We start from the raw sequence: 21,559 nt of genomic DNA on the forward strand, positions 1-21,559 counted from the left end.
GAACAGGACCTCAAGGGTGGCGTTCTCAGGATTGCTGCCAGTGCTACGTGACAGTGATGGTAAGAATTGGAGGAGATGGCAGTTGAATGCGTGGCTGAGGAGTTGGTGCAGGGAGCAGGGTTTTAGATTTTTAGATCATTGGGATCTCTTCTGGGGAAGGTGGGACCTTTACAGATTGGATAGGTGGCACCTGAACTCGAGGGGGAGCAATATCCTTGCAGGTGGGTTTACTAGCATGGTTCGGGAGGGTTTAAACTAATTTGCGAGGGGGACAGGACCCAGAACGATAGAGCAGTGAAAGAAGTGCATGGAGTAAAGCCAGATCTAACATACAGAGAGGCTTTGAGGAAAGAGAAGCAGAATAAACGGTGTAAAGACAGTAAGGTAGAAGGGCTGAAATGTGTGTACCTCAATGCAAGAAGCATCAGGAACAAAGGTGATGAACTGAGAGCTTGGATACATACATGGAATTATGATGTAGTGGCCATTACAGAGACTTGGCTGGCACCAGGGCAGGAATGGATTCTCAATATTCCTGGATTTCAGTGCTTTAAAAGGGATGGGGAGGGGGGAAGGGGAGGATGGGTGGCATTACTGGTCAGGGATACTATTACAGCTACAGAAAGGGTGGGTAATGTAGCAGGATCCTCCTTTGAGTCAATATGGGTGGAAGTCAGGAACAGGAAGGGAGCAGTTACTCTATTGGGGGTATTCTATAGGCCCCCTGGTAGCAGCAGAGATACCGAGGAGCAGATTGGGAGGCAGATTTTGGAAAGGTGCAAAAATAACAGGGTTGTTATCATTGTTGACTTTAACTTCCCTAATATTGATGGGCACCTGATTAGTTCCAAGGGTTTAGATGGGGCAGAGTTTGTTAAGTGTGTGCAGGACGGATTCCTGTCACAGTATGTGGACAGGCCGACCGGGGGAATACCATACTAGATCTAGTACTAGGTAATGAACCGGGTCAGGTCACAGATCTCTCAGTGAGTGAGCATCTGGGGGACAGTGACCACCGCTCCCTGGCCTTTAGCATTATCATTGAAAAGGATAGAATCAGAGAGGGCAGGAAAATTTTTAATTGGGGGAAGGCAAATTATGAGGCTATAAGACTAGAACTTGCAGGTGTGAATTGGGATGATCTTTTTGCAGGGAAATGTACTATGGACATGTGGTCGATGTTTAGAGATCTCTTGCGGGATGTTAGGGATAAATTTGTTCCGGTGAGGAAGATGAAAAATGGGAGGGTGAAGGAACCATGGGTGATAAGTGAGGTGGAAAATCTAGTCAGGTGGAAGAAGGCAGCATACATGAGGTTTAGAAAGCAAGGATCAGATGGGTCTATTGAGGAATATAAGGAAGCAAGAAAGGAGCTTAAGAAGGGGCTGAGAAGAGCAAGAAGGGGGCATGAGAAGGCCTTGGCGAGTAGGGTACAGGAAAACCCCAAGGCATTCTTCAATTATGTGAAGAAAAAAAGGATGACAGGAATGAAGTTAGGACCGATTAGAGATAAAGGTAGGAAGATGTGCCTGGAGGCTGTGGAAGTGAGCGAGGTCCTCAATGGATACTTCTCTTCGGTATTCACCAATGAGAGGGAACTTGATGATGGTGAGGACAATATGAGTGAGGTTGATGTTCTGGAGCATGTTGATATTAAGGGAGAGGAGGTGTTGGAGTTGTTAAAATACATTAGGACAGATAAGTCCCCGGGGCCTGATGAAATATTCCCCAGGCTGCTCCACGAGGCAAGAGAAGAGATTGCTGAGCCTCTGGCTAGGATCTTTATGTCCTCATTGTCCACGGGAATGGTACCGGAGGATTGGAGGGAGGCGAATGTTGTCCCCTTGTTCAAAAAAGGTAGTAGGGATAGTCCGGGTAATTATAGACCAGAGAGCCTTGCATCTGTGGTGGGAAAGCTGTTGGAAAAGATTCTTAGAGATAGGATCTATAGGCATTTAGAGAATCATGGTCTGATCAGGACAGTCAGCATGGCTTTGTGAAGGGCAGATCGTGTCTAACAAGCCTGATAGAGTTCTTTGAGGAGGTGACCAGGCATATAGATGAGGGTAGTGCAGTGGATGTGATCTATATGGATTTTAGTAAGGCATTTGACAAGGTTCCACACGGTAGGCTTATTCAGAAAGTTAGAAGGCATGGGATCCAGGGAAGTTTGGCCAGGTGGATTCAGAATTGGCTTGCCTGCAGAAGGCAGAGGGTGGTGGTGGAGGGAGTACATTCAGTTTGGAGGATTGTGACTAGTGGTGTCCCACAAGGATCTGTTCTGGGACCTCTACTTTTCGTGATTTTTATTAATGACCTGAATGTTGGGGTAGAAGGGTGGGTTGGCAAGTTTGCAGATGACACAAAGGTTGGTGGTGTTGTAGATAGTGTAGAGGATTGTCAAAGATTGCAAAGAGACATTGATAGGATTCAGAAGTGGGCTAAGAAGTGGCAGATGGAGTTCCACCCGGAGAAGTGTGAGGTGGTACACTTTGTAAGGACAAACTCCAAGGCAGAGTACAAAGTAAATGGCAGGATACTTGGTAGTGTGGAGGAACAGAGGGATCTCGGGGTACATGTCCACAGATCCCTGAAAGTTGCCTCACAGGTGGATAGGGTAGTTAAGAAAGCTAATGGGGTGTTAGCTTTCATAAGTCGAGGGACAGAGTTTAAGAATCACGATGTAATGATGCAGCTCTATAAAACTCTGGTTAAGCCACACTTGGAGTACTGTGTCTAGTTCTGGTCACCTCACTATAGGAAGGATATGGAAGCATTGGAAAGGGTACAGAGGAGATTTACCAGGATGCTGCCTGGTTTAGAGAGTATGCATTATGATCAGAGATTAAGGGAGCTAGGGCTTTACTCTTTGGAGAGAAGGAGGATGAGAGGAGACATGATAGAGGTGTACAAGATAATAAGAGGAATAGATAGAGTGGATAGCCAGCGCCTCTTCCCCAGGGCACCACTGCTCAATACAAGAGGACATGGCTTTAAGGTAAGGGGTGGGAAGTTCAAGAGGGATATTAGAGGAAGGTTTTTTACTCAGAGAGTGGTTGGTGCATGGAGTGCACTGCCTGAGTCAGTGGTGGAAGCAGATACACTAGTGAAGTTTAAGATACTACTAGACAGGTATGTGGAGGAATTTAAGGTGGGGGCTTATACGGGAGGCAGGGTTTGAGGGTCGGCACAACATTGTGGGCCGAAGGGCCTGTACTGTGCTGTACTATTCTATGTTTCTATGTTTCTATATTGTATACATTTCTCTGACATTAAATGTACCTTTGAATCAAAATTAGTTTTTTATATCTGATGGAATAATTATCAAATTTAGTTTCTATTTATTATTAATTTTAAAGGGCAGAAAGCCACGTTGCTGATTTATAGATGCTTGCTCCAAATCACAATGATGCACATTTTAAAATTTACTATCCTTTACTATTTGTTACCTCCTTTTCTTTAGACAGGTTATTTGTCCCTGCTGTGTTACAATTTTGGAGTAGAAACTTATCAGCAGAAAAAGTATGAAGAAAGTGCTTTCTGGTTGAGGTAAGGTCAATTTATTTAATGCAGTTTAAACACTCTAGTCTATAATTCTGTAGCTCGGCAACTTCAGTGGTGTTTTGAATCTCATTCAGGTCCGTTTTAATTAATTGTATTTATGATCTAAAATCAACTAAGATCTGTACTGATTTGCAGGTAATTAACCTATCAATGGAATGCTTACATTTCTGACTTGGAGAATCTTGGGTTATGGACAGATTTTGGAACTTTGCTTAACCTGGGAGTCTCTGTACATAGAAGAATAATTGCTCTGCTCATGGAGCAATTTTTGTGCTCAGATTTTCTGTGGTCTGGCATTAGTCAAGTCCCAAGGGTCCTGGAGTTTCAACCAGTAATTCTGATGGATTCTTAAACAAGATTCATTTGATAAAGTTATTAACTTTAACCCTTCTCTAAAAATAGCAACATAAGAAGCATGATCAGGGGTAAACTAGTTTTGCCATCAGGACGAACATGGCTGAGTGTTTTCCCTTTATCCTTTGATTATTCCACTGCCCTAAAGTCCATCAGTCTAAACCTTATGTGTACTTGGATAATCAAAAGCTACCTGTGGTTGAAGTTCCTAGATCTGTAATCCTCTGATAGAAGTGATTTCTTCTCATCCTAGTTTTAGGAGATTGATGGTTGACCTTGAGATCAGTATCCTTGATAGTAGCATATTCAGAGAAATAAAATAGTCTCTCAGCATCCATGTTTACATATACTGTAGGAATGTAAACTCCCCTTGGGCTTCCAGACAAGTATTGATTTTAACTGACGTTTTGCTGACAAACTCTACAATCTTCATCAGGGATGCCTGGGCTGTCTCATCCAGTGATATTTAAACCCCCATCGACTGTCCATCCTGAATTGGTTAGTCCTCATCCAATCAGGTTTCCGCTGTCCCACCATAAACATGAGAAAATCTGCAGATGCTGGAAATCCAAGCAACACACACAAGATGCTGGAGGAACTCAGCAGGCTAGTCAGCATCTCTATGGAAAGGGTACAGTCAATATTTTGGGCTGAGACTCTTCATCAGGGCTGGAAAAAAAAGATGAGGAGTCAGAGTAAGAAAGTGGGGGGGGGCAGAAAGAACCACAAGGTGACAGGTGAAGCTGGGAGGGGGAGTGGTGAAGTAAAGAGCTGGGAAGTTGATTGGTAAAAGAGATACTGGGCTGGAGAAGGGAGAATTTGATAGGAGGGAACGGACGGCCATGGAAAAAAGAAAAGGGGAAAGAGCATCAAAGGGAGGTGATGGGCAGGTAAGGAGATAAGGTGTGAAAGGGAAATTGGAATGAGTAATGTTGAAGGTGGGGGGGTCATTACTGGAAATTCAAGAAATCTATGTTCATGCCATCAGGTCAGAGGCTATCCAGATGAAATATAAGGTGTTTCTCCTCCAACCTGAGTGTGGCCTCATCACGAAGTAAAGGAAGCCATGGACTGATATATCAGAATGGGAATGGAAAGTGGAATTAAAATGGGTAGCCACTGGGAGATCTGGCAGATGGAGTGTTGGTGCTTAGCGAAGCGGTCTTCCAATTTACGCCAGGTCTTACTGATATACAGGAAGCCTCAACAGAAGTACCAGATACAGTAGATGACCCCAAAAGACTCACAGGTGAACTGTTGCCTCACCTGAAAGAACTGTTTGGGGCCCTGAATGGTAGTGAGGGAGGAGGTGTAGGGGCAAGTGTAGCGCTTGTTCCACTTGCAAGGATAACTGCCAGGAGAGAGATCAGTGGGGAGAGATGAATGGACAAGAGAGTCGTGTAGGGAGCGATCCCTGCGGAAAGCAGAAACTGGGAGTGAGGGAAAGATGTGTTTGGTGGTGGGATCCCATTGAAGATGGCGGAAGTTATGGAGAATTATGTGCTGGATGCGGAGGCTGGTGGGGTGGTAGGTGAGGACAAGAGGAACCCTGTCTGTGGTGGGATGGTGGGAGGATGGGGTGAGGACAGACAGGTGCGAAATGGAAGAAATGCGTTTGATGTCAGCGTTGATGGCGGAGGAAGGGAAACCCCTTTCTTTGAAGAAGGAGGACATCTCCTTAGTTGTGGAATGAAAGGCTTCATCCTGAGAGCAGATGTGGGGAAGAAGGGAATTGAGAGAAGGGGATGGCATTTTTGCACAGGGTGAGAAGAGGTATAGTCCAGGTAGCTGTAAGAATCAGTGGGTTTATAATAAATGTCGGCCAAACAGGCAGGAAATTTAATTTCCATCTTTCATTGCATTTCTCTCAAACTGCTGCAATTAAAACCTCACAAAAGATTCTAGCTTTTATTCTAGCTATTCTTGCCTGTTTGTTGGCCAAAAGGTCTAACCATGGACAGTTACATGGGTCCCAGCTATGCCTATCTATTGTTGGCTATGTGGAAATAAAACTAGAGGAAAAGAATTTTAACAAAGTTGAAGGTCTTGCTCTAAGAAAGAACTGGAATTTGATTGTAAACAAGTGGAATCCTGATTGGATGAGGACTAACCAATAAGGAGGGACAGACAACGAATGTATAAATACCACTGGACTAGATGTGTCCAGGCATCATCCCTGATGAAGGTGGCAAAGTTTGTCATTGAAATGTCAGTTAAAATCGATACCTATACCTGGCTGGAAGCCCGAGAAGAGTTTATTCATCATATGTGCTGGAAAAGCACTAGATCCTTTTCTCATTATAGGAACTTTATATACATATTTTATATGATCAACTTCTATTCTTCTAAACCCCATGCACAGTCTTTGTCAATATATTAATCCCAATGCCACAGGGTGAGTTACATGTAAAGAATTTCGTTGGAACTTTTCCTGCTCAATTCCTATAACTGAAAGGTTTACTAAATAAAAAAAAACTAAATAGGTTTCTGATTGCAGGCAGAGTAAGAATGACAGTGTAGAAATAACCCCAAGAAAAATCTTCAGTGTCCTTAGAAAAATTGAGTAATTTTACAATTTATGGAAGGCCTTTATAAAATTTTATAAATGTGCAGTGATTCAATAGACACAGACTATACCAAACACAATTACAGTATACAATATAACTTCTAGCTTGCATCATGCACTGGGGTGCTTTCTTTAATTAACTGATGAGGTAACTGTAGCTTTCACCCGGGGCAGATGTTGTCAGGTGGTGCCCAACCTTCATAAAGTGTTGTGAACCTTAACCACTAGACTCTCCAGCTGGCAGATAGCAGTGGTAACCAAGTCACTGCCCATCTGCTCCTGACTTCCAGCTCAACTCCTCTCGCCTGCTCCATATCCAGCAAGAGGCTCTTCCCGCTTCCTCCTCCATCCTGTGAACTATTTGGTTGGTTCTTTTCATCAAGGCCAACATAGATGGCAACCTTTGAGCTGACCTAGCTGGGAACCCTCTACAGCCGATCTCCATGGGGAATAGCCACGTCTGCCATCCTTTGTCCCTGCTGTCCTTGACTAAGGGCTAGTACTTCAGGGCCTTCCTCTCGTGAGCCTCCTTGCATCCTTCCTCCCGTGGTACTGTGAACTCCACCAGAATGATTTTCTTGTCTTTGGTGGACCACAGTACAGTGTCTAGTCAAAGTGTGGTTTGCACCACCTCCGGGAACTGCAGCTTCCTCCCCACATTGACTGTCATCTCCCTTGCTTTGGCAGTTTGCAGCAAATTGGATTCAGGCCTCTATAATATGACTGACGTGGCCTTCTCCTTGATGAAAATGACTGCCCCGTTTGGCTCTCTACCAGCTGGTCTCTTTTAACACCATTCCCGCTCCAGTGTGTGAGCAAGGGAAAGCAGGATCTTGTTGAGGCGCCACTAATACCCTCCTTGAGTTAAAGCTGTTTTGCCTCCTGACAGTATGTGTGCCATTGAACCCTGCTGACCACAAAGCTTGCAGATAGGGTCCTTTCTCAGCCCCCGTATATGCAGCTGTGATGGTGTAGGGAGAGTGTCATACATGGACCTCAGAAGGAAAGAAATGTGGAAGGGCCCCAGTCTCCAAAGCTCTGTCCAAGTGATCTTGCACTCGGCCAGATCCCATTTTGTACAGGCACACTGTGACCCCCAGCTCCACTGCCTTCGATAACTGCCTTTCGTCTTCGAGATTCCTTAACTCTGCCTGGACTATGTCACACCTATCCCTTGCACTTGCACTCCCCCATCATTGGAAATGTGCAGAGCTGAGGCCTAGCTGTCCCAGTCATGTGTTGCTGATGATGTCTCTCAATTGCAGGGAGCTCACTGCCCAGTCTGTGGCTGAGTTGACAGCCCACTTTCGGTCCAATCTTGTGACTCCTGCTTGATTTATTAGTTTGTCATCAGAGCAGCTCAATGTAAGCACGACTCTATGCTTTGCCACCTTGTACTTCTCCACTACCGAATACAACAGGGCTATAGCTGGCCTGATTTTATGTAGAGCTCAATTGAAGAAAAAACATGGGGGGTATCCCCAGCCACCTCCTCAGATACTTGTTAATTTTCCTCTGGATGCCTTCTACGGTGGTCATGGGGAACTTGTACACCATGAAAACCAAAGCAGCCTTGGTAGAAGACCATGTTGGTGCAATCATGTCTTAAATTTACCAGGGAGTCCGGTTTTGTCGATCTTCTTCAGCCACTCTTCAGTCTGCTTTACAGTGTTGATGATGTTAGCACTGTTGTCATTGCTGCATTAAATCACTTTCTAAGACACTTTGCTGGGTTGTCCTCTATGGATGGAATAACTTCTCCCTGTACTTGAAGACTGAATGTGCTTGTAACCTTGCCCTTTTTGATGGCAACCTCCTTGCCGGTTGCCAAGCATGAAAACTTGTGAGCAGTAGTTTATGCTGGGGCCTGGCAATTGAATGGATACAATCCTACAGCTGTTTTTTCTCCTCTACCACCCACTCCTACTCCAAACTATTTGACCCAGTGTACCCTCATCAAATTTACTTTCTAAATATCCTTGTTTGGATGCATCTAACTTTTTAATAAGATTATGTCGGGTAATGTAAGATACACAGTTATTTTTAGTCACTGGCTCCTATCTCAGCCTTTTCTATTATACCTGCAAAATGAAAGGAGAATTAAAAAAGTACATGTTATCACTACGTCTTTGATATGCGACATTCTGATAGGAGGTAGAAGCACCCATAGCACATTTTTCTATTCTGCCCTTAAATATAATGAGATATCCTGTATCTTGTCCACCACCCCACATGATCTCTCTGTCTTTGATTCCATGGAATCTGGAATATTAATCTCAATCCTGAATGTACTCAGTGAGAGGATATCCAGAAATTCCTAAATAGTTTCAGAATAATAAGTTCTCTAAGGTTATCTAGCCAGAGAAACACACTCAAAACTTATCCTATCATCCCCTTTCAGAAATTGTGATTTCCTCTGATTTCACAATCTCATTCCTTTCATCTGTTCATTCAAGTTCAAGTTTAAGTATCATTCAGCCATACACGAATACAGCCAAACAAAACAGTGCTTCTCTGCCCAAGGTGCAAAACACAGCACATAGCACATTAGTTATGATAGCAGAAAAACATCCAGTCTCAAAAAATATATATAGCCCAAGTCCCTGGGTGGCATAGCCTATAGATGGCGCATGAGATGTTGTCCTGGTCCAGCTTGTCTTCCATTGACCAAACACTGAAGGGCACCACCGATGGGAGGGGCCAGCTTCCAACCCACTTTGGATTCCAGCGCACCCAAAGAGGCCTCTGCTCTTGCCTCTGGTGTTTCTTCTCCTGGGTGGCTGCAAAAGGTGATAGCGTGGCATGAGGGCCTGCGATGCACAACAACCGGGGCAATACAGTTACCCTGCTGCGGCCTCGCCAGTGAACCAGACTTGCAGTTTTTTACATTACCAAAGTCCAGCAGTGTCTTGTGATCACTATAAAAATGTCCAGGACAATCATTTGCTCTGATTGTTGGACTGCATATGGCCTCCGTGCAACAACAGTATGCAACAGGTCTAGGTGACAGCACGATAATACATAGCTCCATCACTATTAAGTGACTCGCTGATGGGATATACCTGCAGAAGCTGATGTTCTGGGTATCCAACAGTGTATTGTAATTGGAAAAAAAAGAGACATTAAGGGTGAACAATTACATCTTTGGTTGGACATGGAGAGGCTGCTGCGACTAAATGTGCCGCCACCTTACAGGAATAACACTTGTCACTGTCTTTTTCAGTTAAATTGTACTGATCAGAGCACTGATTGTCTGTCTCTTATAAATTTGAAATCATCAAAATGGACCTTTGAAGAGGGTATGCTGTTACAGTATAATTTCCCTCACCAAGGCCTTCAACCTGTTGCATTATTTCATAGTGTCAATTAGTTTCTTTTTGGAGATTTATAACGTGACAGACTAGAAATGCATTTTTCTTGCAAATAATGGAAGTATGATTGTTGGTTACTCAATAATTACCAACTTTTGCACCTAAGTCAAAATACATACAATTCTATTTGATAACTTTGACTCTTTCATATACTGTACACACAAGCTTATTTTATTGCAAGAATATGATTGACTGGCTGATGCCATGCAAAATATTCAAAGGAAAATGTGATCCTGTTGGTTGGAATTTTTAACACTATTAGCGTTACTAAAGGTGTGTTTTCAACTACCAGTCAGAGCTATGACATTGGGAAAATGGATGAAAGATATTCAACAGGTTCTCCTGTGCAGGTATGTACAGATTTTATGTTCATTATGTCACATAAGGACATAGGATGTAAGAATTTATGGTCCTGAAGTCTGTCCAAAAATCTATCAATTTCTATCCTATAAACACCAAATGACTAACGATACTATAATCTGCTCAACTAGTCAATTACATCAGAACTAGCTCTTTATTTCAAGTTTCATTTTTTTTATCTGCACTTAATTTTTTCATCCCTTATTGCCCAGAAATCAATTCCAATACAGGTCGACCTTCACTAATCCGACTACCTGTAATCCGGTTCCTTCGATAATCCGGCACTGATTATGGTTAATGTGATCCTTCTGTAATTCATCATTTTCACTAATCCGGCACTCCTCAGGTCCCAATGGTGCCAGATTAGTGAAGGTCGACCTGTATTAAAGTGCACTGAACAACCAATTATGTCCACAGGCCTATCGGGAATGGAATCTGCTCTTTTTCTCTTAAGAAACTTCATCTGGTAAATGTTTGTTCCAACACTGCTAAGCATAAATGTCTGTCTTTATATAAAGATTAAAATTGCAGATGATATTTCAAGTGCCACCAAATATGGCTTATAGCCTCCTCAGATTCTATATAAAGCCTTCATTATTCCAACATCTCAATCCTACATCCATAAAAGGCTAAAGTGATTTTTGTCTTATTAATGGTTTGCTGTATCGCATGTTAATTTTCTACTTTGCATTGAAGGATCCTTGAACCTTGTATTATGCCATACATGACTGAAGGTCATGTTAGAGATAATGGGATAAAAATTTGTCTTGCAGGCATTTACATTAATACACCATGATCACAGCTGCCTTTTCTTTCCCTCTCTTATATAATTTGGTTTCACTAAAGGCAAGAAACTGAAGTATGGAAGTAGAGTGCAAATTAAAGTAATTTATTTCAAAGTACATATATGTCAGTATGTACAACCCTGAGAGTCATTTTCTTGCAGGCAATCACAGTAAGTACAAGAAACACAATAGAATCAATGAACGACTACACCCAACAACCAAACAACTGATGTACAAAAAAAACAACAAACTATGCAAATACAAGAAAAGGGGAAAAAATAAATAAATAAGCAATAAATATTAAGAGCATGAGATAAAGAGTCCTTGAAAGTGAGTCCATAGGGAACAGTTCAGTGATGGGGTGAGTGAAATTGAGTGGAGTTATCCCCTCTGGTTCAAGAGCCTGATGGTTGAGCAGTAATAACTTCCTGAACCTGGTGGTGTGGGTCCTGAGGCTCCTGTATTTTCTACCTGATGGCAGCAGCGACAAGAGAGCATGGCCTAGATGGTGGGGGTCCTTGATCATGGTTGCTGCTTTCCTGTAACAATGCTCCCTGTAGGTGTGCTTAATGGTGGGAATGGCTTTGCTTAATATGGACTTGGCCGTATCTACTACCTTTTGTAGGCTTTTCCGTAAAAAGGCACGGGTACTTCCATAAACAGACGGTGATGCAACCAGTCAATATGCTCTTCACCACACATGGGTAGAAGTTTGTCAGAATTTTAGATGACATGCCAAATCTTTGGAGACTTCTATGAAAGTAGAGGTGCTACCATGCTTTCTTTATAATGGCTCTTACACGCTAGGACCAGCACAGATCCTCTGAAATGATAACATGGAGGAACTTAAAGTTGCTGACCCTCTCTATCTCTGAACCCCGATGGAGCTCATGGATCTCCAGTTTTCTCCTCCTGAGGTCAATAATCATCTCTCTAGTACTATAACAAATACTGTATTATGCATTTGTTGAATTGATGGCTTTCTACTCCATTGTATTAAGGATTGCAAACAACATGAAGAATATTATTTATAATTGACTGACATTTCTCTATTTTAGGCCAAGGTTTTGCGTTTATTGGCTAACGTTTATCTGGAGTGGGACAGCAAGCAACACCAGGAGAGAGCTCTTGATGCGGTCATTTTGGCAAATGAAGTAAAGCATATTATGCAATTCTGTAGGCACTCTTTTAGAGATGAGGAGCAATTTCCTTAGCTAGAGGGTAGTGAACCTATGGAATACATTACCACAGATGGTTGTGGAGGCCATGTCCTTGGGTGTATTTAAAGCAGAGGTTGTTAAGTTTTTGACTAATAAGGGCATCAGAGGTTATGGGGAGAAGGCAGGAGAATGGGGTTGAGAGGGAAAATGAACCAGCAATCAAATGGTGAAGCAGACTCAATGGGCCGAATAGTCTAACTCTAACTTGTATGTCTTATAATTTTACCATGTGGTATGTCTGTTAATTTTGCATAAATATCTGTGTGTTTTCAGCTGTGAGATGTTGTCTTCCTGTTCACAGCCTTTCTCAGAGTTAGAAGTATCTTTTGGCTTGAATTCCTTTTTTGCAGAGTGCATGTTATTCTTATACTCATTGTAGGCACAGTGGGATAAATTTTGGTAATCTGGATTATCAATTTTTCGGCAGCTAGGAGCTCTATCTTTTACCTCTTCATTTTCTTCATTATAAGCTCCCATTACAGCACCGAGAAACTTGGGTTCATCTACTGTTTGGATGCCAACAGAACCCTTTTCAATGTCTCCCTGTCGTTTTAACAAATGCAATTGTTTTTTACTCCAGTCATCTCTTCAGCATTTGGAGTTTGATGAGCTAAAATAGCTAAGTACTAACTAATCTTAAAGTACCTCTATTGTTTTTAAAGTCATAGATTGCTGTAATTTTCATTCAAAATAGCAAAGCCTTGGTGTCTTACCTCCATTTCTGTTTCCAAAAATGTATTTTTTTACTTCCATTACATTGACAAGCTTCTCTACGTTCTCATTCCCTATGGGTAACAACCTTTTGCATGGATGTTTTGACTTATTTTTCTTTTCAATTTCTCTTTGATTTCCTCCAAGGCTTCACATGTTCAACTCATTCAAAACAACATAATCTAAAACCGCATCTGCACTAAAACTTGCTCCTTATTTTTTCTAACTTCTTTTATCAAATAAGTGCAGTGAATTTACTTAGGATACCCCACTTGTACTTTGCAACATTTCCTCAGCCCAAGACATTTATTTCTACTTCATTGCTTTAACTTTTTAACATTGACTGTCTTTCCTTTAGCTATTATATTTTCACAATTTCTCGTACAATGTCCCTACTTTGTTACTAAAATCAATGTTCTCTATTCAGAAATCTCTTGCGCTTTGAAAATAAGCAGCATTAATGGAACACAAGGTGTTGTTGATTATAATTATAAAGATTTGAAATCTGTTTGAACCAAGAATATTTACTCAGGAAATCTTTAGGGAAGAATAAAATAGGAAAAGTATGAAGAGTTATATTTGGAGACAAAGCTTGGTGCTCTGCATGGCCGCATGTCTGATTTAGACATGCCTGGGAGGATTTTCAAAAGAATGAGACATGGTTTGCTGGGAGTTTTGAGATGCAGAGTGCATCATTATTAGATTTAGGACACAGGAAATGTGACTAGTCTAAAATATAGCAAAAAACAAAGATGATGAATGGAAAATAATTAATCAGAACTTAAGAGGAAAGGAATGTACTGTTTGCTGATGAGGATTTCTGGTTACTTAATCCAATAGGAAAATCCCCATCCAGCTGGATTGTTCTTAAAGATAAAAATCCTTTTAAGTTGTACCTTTCCTGATGAAACTGTCTCTGCAGGTAAGAAACACAAATTTTTTAATGGTAATTTTAGAAATTTGAGTATCCAGTAATCATGTCAGGCAGACTCTTGTTAGTACTGAGGATATCTCCTACATCATCTCGATGCTATTTCACAAAGCTTTGAAACTCTTCCTTGAAGATTGCTCACTTCCAGATGTAGGATGATCCTTACCTAGCACTGAGAAACAGGATTTTTTCAAAGTACACAAGACAAGTTGTGGTGAGAAGCTAAGTTCTCTCTGGCTAAGGGGACATTAAAAATGCTCTCTACTTGTGTTTATAAGTGCAGTTTAAAAGACTTTGAAAAGTGCTTTCTACTTTGTCCTATAAATGAAGTACCAAAGACAGTGGCAAAGCTTTAACTCATTAAGAACAAATCAAGCCACCATGCTTTGGCTGCATTGTGTGCTCTGTTGAAAATGGATGGCAACTATTCTTCAGTACTCCTTCCCTGACTGGTACCTTCTTAAGAGGCTGGAGCAGCTGTTGGCTCATCATTTTAAAACTAGCAATCTGGATTCTAAGTCGCACATCATTTGTGTTTGGGGATGTATGTTCTTGTTCCTGTGATTGCTGATTCACAATGATGGAACTGTCTTCCATAATAGCACTACCTGAGATCCTTCACAAATAGTACTATAATAGTCTAGAGAGATAGTTCCTCACCATTTTTGATGGAATTTATATGTGATAAATACCCACCAGTTTTGAGCAATAATAATACAGAGAAACCCAAATCCTTGAATGGCAGTTCCTGTGTTGCCATCCTTGTTAATAATCTTCTTATTGTCACACTGCCCTAAACAAAATATGAAATTCATCTAGTGTATCAAAACAGAGTAAATAAATTCCAAACATTTTGACATAAATTGGTTTAAAAGTTTTGACAACTTCTGATACTAATTGGTCTTTTTGTTTGCCATTTTGGCATTTATGTTAGCTGTCAGAGATCTCCTTGGAAAAGTTTCGCTTACTGTTTGTCTTGAAGCTGCAAAACTACTAATGGAACATGACCGGTCAGTGCAATTCACTTGCTGCTACAACATTTGTAAAAATGATGCAGTAGGTTTTTGATTTTGTTTCCTATGTTTTGACAATTGTTTGGGTTGTGTAAAGAATGTGTGATATTCATGTTACTATTTCCTTCCTGCTCTCAACATTGGTCATATATTAACACTGAAAAAATCAATTTAATGTATATATGTATTCCTAACTGGAAGACTTATTTATTATTGCTGCATTTTCTAATTAAATTTGTTTGAAATTTTGCCAGTACAAATCATTGGGTTTACATTTATGTTTTCCTTGTTATACATTTATTTTGCATTTTTTGATGAACCAGTCTCATTTGTAATTTTTCTGAATGACTTAAATTTGTAAGGACCCAGAAAATTTTAAACAAACTGAAATGAACTTTCACATGATTGTACATTTTCAAAAATTGTTCTAGAAAATTTTAGCAGGAGTAAGCTTGCAAAAGTTAATTCAACATTGGCCCATTTAAAAAATTCTTGCTGGAACAGGTAAAAGTTAATTAAAACAGTCCACCTCTCATTATTGAAGACAATTTTTCTTGAATTATTTTTGGCCAGTTGCAAGCATGCTAATTAATAAAGGTGCTTGCAATTAAAAGATGATTTCGTGGTTTAGAGATTTTCTTAGTACTAGGTAGTAATAAATCTACAAAATATTTATTGCTGAATCCACACATAAGGTGTTGACTTAATAACTAATGCATTATATTTCAACAGAGATATGCTGTCCTTTGAATTTTTGACAATTCTGTCCAAGCAGTTTGAAACCCATCATGACATTGGGGAGATTTTGCTGGTGCATTTTATGCAACTTTTGCAGAAAGGCAAAGAGGTCCTTGCCAAGCAAAAAATAGAAGACATTATTACAGGTATGAGAAAAGTCAATTGGGACTTCTCATTGTAGCAGTGTTGGGTAGGATATGTAGGATTCCTCCTCCCACTTCCTTCAAACAAAAGGGGTAGCCATGGCACTTACATGGGTCCCAGCTATGCTTGTCTGTTTGTCAGCTACGTGGAACAGTTTATGTTCCAAGCCTACACTGATGACCATCCCACACTTTTCCTACGCTACATCGACGACTGCATTGGTGTTGCTTCCTGGACCCATGCTGAACTTGTCTATTTCATCCACTTTGCCTTCAACTTCCACCCTGCCCTCAAATTCACCTGGTCCATTTCTGACACTTCCCTTCCCTTTCGCAATCTCACTGTCTCTATCTCTGGAGACAGCTTGTCCTCCGATGTCTATTATAAACCAATGCACTTTCACCAGATAGCTGGACTATACCTTGTCCCAACCTGTTACTTGTAAAAACACTATCCCCTTCTCTCAATTCTACTTTCTCCACCACATCTGCCCTCAGGATGAGGCTTTTCATTCTAGAATGAAGGAGATGTCCTCCTTTTTCAAAGAAAGGATTTCCCTTCTTCCACCATTAACGCTGCCCTCAACTGCATCTCTTACGTTTCACGCACGTATGCTCTTACCCCATCCTCCTGCCTCCCTACTAGGGATAGAATTCCTCTTGTCCTCACTTACCACCCTACCAAACTCCGCACATAATTCTCTGAAACTTCTGCCACCTCCAACTGGATCCCACCACCAAGCACATCTTTCCATCCCCCCCCCCCCCAACTTCCTGCTTTCCGCAGGGATCGGTCGCTATGTGACTCCCTTGTCCGTTTGTCCTTCCCCACTGATATCCCTCCTGGCACTTATCCTTGCAAGTGGAACAAATGCTACACCTGCCCCTATACCCTCCTCCCTTACTACCATTCAGGGCCCCAAACAGTCCTTCCAGGTGAGGTGACACTTCACCGGTGAGTCCGTTGGAGTCACATACTATGTCAGTGCTCCTGGTGTGGCCCCCTGTATATCAGTGAGAGAGACCCGACATCGATTGGGAGACCACACTCCATCCACCAGAACAAGGGGGATCTCCCAGTGGCCCTCCATTTTAATTTCACTTCCCATTCCCATTCCTGTATGTCCAACCATGGCCTTCTACACTATCATGATAAGGGCACACTTAGGTTGGAGGAGCAACACATTATATTCCATTTGGGTAGCCTCCAACCTGATGGCATGAACATCAATTTCTTAAACTTCCAGTAATGATCAAATTATTATTTTGAAATGTTTCATCAAGAAAATTTCCCTTAAGTTAATTCAATTTAGATGCCACATTATCTTTTAGTAGACTTTATAGTTAAATATATTTCTAATAAAGTGTATGGCATGCACCAGTTGGACTGAAGTGTCTGTTTTTGTGTTGCTTGACTCTGTGAATCTGTGTTCCGATAATTAAGTCTTCCTGTTTATTTTCTTGTGGTTAATTCTTTTAATCACAATTTTAGGTCATTACACAGGCAAAAGACTTTCACCAGAAATTCTGACTCGGTTTCACATTGTCCTCTGGGAAAGAGCTGCTAAGTATTTTGAGGTGAGACATACTAGAGCTCTCATGAAATCCTACCAAAAGTTATGAGATGCAATCTGGACCTGAGTCCCTTAAGGCTGAGTTCAGCTTTTTATTGCATTCACATTTAGTGATGTCTAATATTTTTACCAATGAGGTCCTTATAAATTGTCCTCAAGCATTCAGTTGATACTTTATTTATCAGTTTCTAGGGTAAAAATTCTGCTTTGTGAACAATTGGTAAAATGACAACAATTGCAAATAGGACCCCTTTAAAATGTTTTTTTCTCTCTCTCTTGACTTCTGACTGTAACTTACTTCTGTGTGAGCAAATACAGATCCTCCCTTTACACCTTAAAAATTGGGTGTTGTCAATCCACTATGTCATAGAAATTTATGGCAGAGAAGATGGTCATTCACCCTATGTATTCCCCATAGGGCAAAATGGACTTTAGATTAATCCCACCCACAATTAGCATTATTTTTTATGACTGAATATTATCTTTAGAAATGCATAAGCTATTTCTTGTTAGGTTGTACACAGCACTCTGTTTCCTAGCAAATTAGGAATCCAAGAGCCATTAAAATACTCCAGTTAATGCACAGATGCAGATGAATGAGCTTTTTTAAAAGTTTTGTAAAGGCTCACAGATGTGTACAATTAGCTGTAGCACCGGTAATTCTGCAATTTGGTGACAATTGCAAGTTTTGCAGAGGTTTCTGCTAGCTGTGTTGTGTACTTTAAACTTGTGCAAAAGATTGTGAAAATTTTCTTCAACATCACAAGAACACAAGTTCCATTTACTTAATGCAAATGTCCAAGTCCAGACGTTGTGCTGTTTTTATTTTACCAAATATTATCAGATATTGAGATGATGACCATTATATTGCATGAAAAAGAAGTTTGTCTACAATAGAGTGATGATAATTCACTTCTGTTTCTGGGGTGGAGATTACAGAATGGATTATATAAATGCTTCCATTGTACTTATGGCCCCATGTCAGATGTATAGTCTGGTTCAACAAAATTCTAGAACTAGTATCTTATAAATATACTGCTTAAAATTACTTTTAATAGTCCTCCATGATTAGATTAGATCTGATCTTACTCCTATAGTTTTGGGACAGAATGACTTTACTGCATATCATGTTTTGAAAATTTTTACTTTATGACTGCTTTAGGAAAAAATGTCCAGTAATGACCAATACCAGTAATGGAGCTTCTATTTATTCTACATTTTCCAGTTATTAAATGTTAAAATAATAAGTGTGGTTCACTCTACTCAATTCATTAAACCTCTAGAGTTGAGTAGCCAACAGGAGTTTTGAGATAGAGGACTTACTGCCAGCCTTTTTTCTGCTTTAGTGTACCTAGATAGTTCCTTGTTCACTTTATTCCTTGCTTGTATTGCAAATAGAGTGTTACCCTGTATCCTAATTGTGACATAAGTGCAACTGAAAGTTCTGAAAAATCCAGACACCTTTTAAGTTTTGAAGGGTCAGGAATCGTAGTAATTAGCAAGTTTCTCCTCCCAAATTTTTAGGTGCAGAATTATACTGAGGCACTTCAGTGGTACAGTTATTCATTAAGGTTTTTCTCTGCTGGGCAAATGAATCTGAATCTAGCTAGACTACAAAGAAACAGGGCATCATGCTATTTGCATCTGAATCAGAAGGAAAAGGTAATTTTATTCTATATTGCTCTTTTCTTATGAGTTGGGGGGCGGGTGGGGGAAGCTATAGCAATGTTTGTACGAGCAATTTTTTTTGTGGCCTCGGTCATATTATGTTTTCGCACTAAATTGGATAATGATATGAAGATATCCAGATGGCGGCCATTATATTGCATGAAAAAAAAGTTTGTCAACAATAGAGCGAAGGTAATTCACCTCTTATTTCTGGGGTGGAGATAACAGAATAGATTAAAGACGATGTAACCATTCAATGTAATGTCGAGAGTACTCTTTGCTGCTTGCTAATTATAATGATGACAAAGCAGAAAATACTACCATTGATCACAAACATAAGTGGTAGGTTTAATATCATTTCTTGGTAGCTATACTTAAAAATCTTATTGACAAATCTTACTGAATTTTTTGAAGAGGTTACTAGGAAAGTTGATGAGGGTAAAGCGGTGGATGTTGTCTATATGGACTTCAGTAAGGCCTTTGACAAAGTTCCACACGGAAGGTTAGTTAGGAAGGTTCAATCGTTACGTATTAATACTGAAGTAGTAAAATGGATTCAACAGTGGCTGGATGGGAGACACCAGAGGGTAGTGGTGCATAACTGTTTGTCAGGTTGGAGGCCGGTGACTAGTGTTGTGCCTCAGGGATCTGTACTGGGTCCAATGTTGTTTGTCATATACATTAATGATCTGGATGATGGGGTGGTAAGTTGGATTAGTAAGTATGCAGATGATACTAAGATAGGTGGCGTTGTGGATAATGAAGTAGGCTTTCAAAGCTTGCAGAGAGATTTAGGCCAGTTAGAAGAGTGGGCTGAAAGATGGCAGATGGAGTTTAATGCTGATGTGTGAGGTGCTACATTTTGGTAGGACTAATCAAAATAGGACAAACATGGTAAATGGTAGGGCATTGAAGAACGCAGTAAAACGGAGGGATCTAGGAATAATGGTGCATAGTTCCCTGAAGGTGGAATCTCATGTGAATAGGGTGGTGAAGAAAGCTTTTGGTATGCTGGCCTTTATTAATCAGAGCATTGAGTATAGGAGTTGGGATGTAATGTTAAAATTGTACAAGGCATTGGTAAGGCCAAATCTGGAGTATTGTGTACACTTCTGGTCACCGAATTATAGGAAAGATGTCAACAAAATAGAGAGAGTACGGAGAAGATTTACTAGAATGTTACCTGGGTTTCATCACCTAAGTTACAGAGAAAGGTTGAACAAGTTGGGTCTTTATTCTTTGGAGAGTAGAAGGTTGAGGGGGGACTTGATAGAGGTATTTAAAATTATGAGGGGGATAGATAGAGTTGACATGGATAGGCTTTTTCCATTGAGAGTGGGGGAGATTCAAACAAGAGGACATGAGTTAGGGGGCAAAAGTTTAGGGGTAACACAAGGGGGAACTTCTTTACTCAAAGAGTGGTAGCTGTGTGGAATGAGCTTCCAGTAGAAGTGGTAGAGGCAGGCTCGATATTGTCATTTAAAGTAAAATTGGATAGGTATATGGACAGGAAAGGAATGGAGAGTTATGGGCTGAGTGCAGGTCGGTGGGACTAAGTGAGAGTAAGCATTCAGCACGGACTAGAAGGGCTGAGATGGCCTGTTTCCGTGCTGTAATTGTTGTATGGTTATATGGTTAAATGTAGACTACGCAGCTTAAATTTCAACAGCACTTTTAAAAGATGAATTGATGTTTGCTGGATCTGCTCATATAACTTGAAATTATTTACTGCAACAATGATTAACAAGGAGAGGGTTCTACATATTCAATTTTTATGGTGCTACAGAGATGGTGATATAAAAGTGGAGAGTTATTGTACCAGCTTATGCTAAAATGGACACCTACAATTTTTCTACAATCTTCATTCACCCATGACAAATGTAAGCTCTACACAGCAATTGGTTCTTGGAGCCTAATGAGGAAGCCCCAACCTCTAACGGTGGTAAACTGGAAGCAGAGCTTTGCCTCCTAAATCTCAAGGAAAACAGTGGGGTCTTGGATCATCAATTTGACCTGATGCAGCATTGGATTGCCAGTGTTTTGGTTTCCCCTATTCCACCTGCAGGATAGACCTAACAGAGGTGATAGTAATGTGATAAACAGGTGGGAAGAAGTAACCCTTGGAGTACACTGATGAATAACAGCAGTATATTTTCTAGATGGCAGTAGTTCACTGCAGCTATGGTTTGAATGTTCAAATGAATCACTACTTTGTCCTGCATGGCATTCAGTTTTATATGCTGTTGGAGTTACATTAATTATTGCAGATTGGGAGTTTCAATTAAGCCTTTGTAGATTGTAGAAAAGTTTTGGAGTATTAAAGCATGACTCAGTGACCGAAGCAGAACCAGCTGTTGATCTAATTTGCTTCTGTGTTCTATATCTTATACTTCTGAAGCCATGATATTTATCTGCCCTGTTCATTTGAGTTTCTTAGTTAATGATGAGCCCAGGATATAACAGTGAGGTTCTGATGGCATAATGCAATTGAGTGCTAGTGGTAGGTGTTTACTTTCATGTTGGATTGGTTTTTGCTGGGTACTTTTGTGGCACCAGTGTAA

The 21,559-nt window shown here is 40.7% G+C and overlaps 1 protein-coding gene across 1 annotated transcript in view; it reads left to right on the forward strand.

Moving 5' to 3' along the window:
- tex11 (testis expressed 11) overlaps positions 1-21,559 on the forward strand; it is a 164,117-nt gene that overhangs the window by 85,572 nt on the left and 56,986 nt on the right. Inside the window, exons 9-16 of the mRNA XM_072269761.1 lie at positions 3,464-3,549; positions 10,148-10,205; positions 12,059-12,154; positions 13,772-13,853; positions 14,797-14,872; positions 15,608-15,759; positions 17,249-17,334; positions 18,855-18,992. Coding sequence (XP_072125862.1) covers positions 3,464-3,549; positions 10,148-10,205; positions 12,059-12,154; positions 13,772-13,853; positions 14,797-14,872; positions 15,608-15,759; positions 17,249-17,334; positions 18,855-18,992 — 774 coding nt within the window. The remainder of the gene's footprint in view (positions 1-3,463; positions 3,550-10,147; positions 10,206-12,058; positions 12,155-13,771; positions 13,854-14,796; positions 14,873-15,607; positions 15,760-17,248; positions 17,335-18,854; positions 18,993-21,559) is intronic.

Source organism: Mobula birostris, chromosome 10 (assembly GCF_030028105.1).
Source record: "Mobula birostris isolate sMobBir1 chromosome 10, sMobBir1.hap1, whole genome shotgun sequence".
Classification (NCBI taxonomy): domain Eukaryota; kingdom Metazoa; phylum Chordata; class Chondrichthyes; order Myliobatiformes; family Myliobatidae; genus Mobula; species Mobula birostris.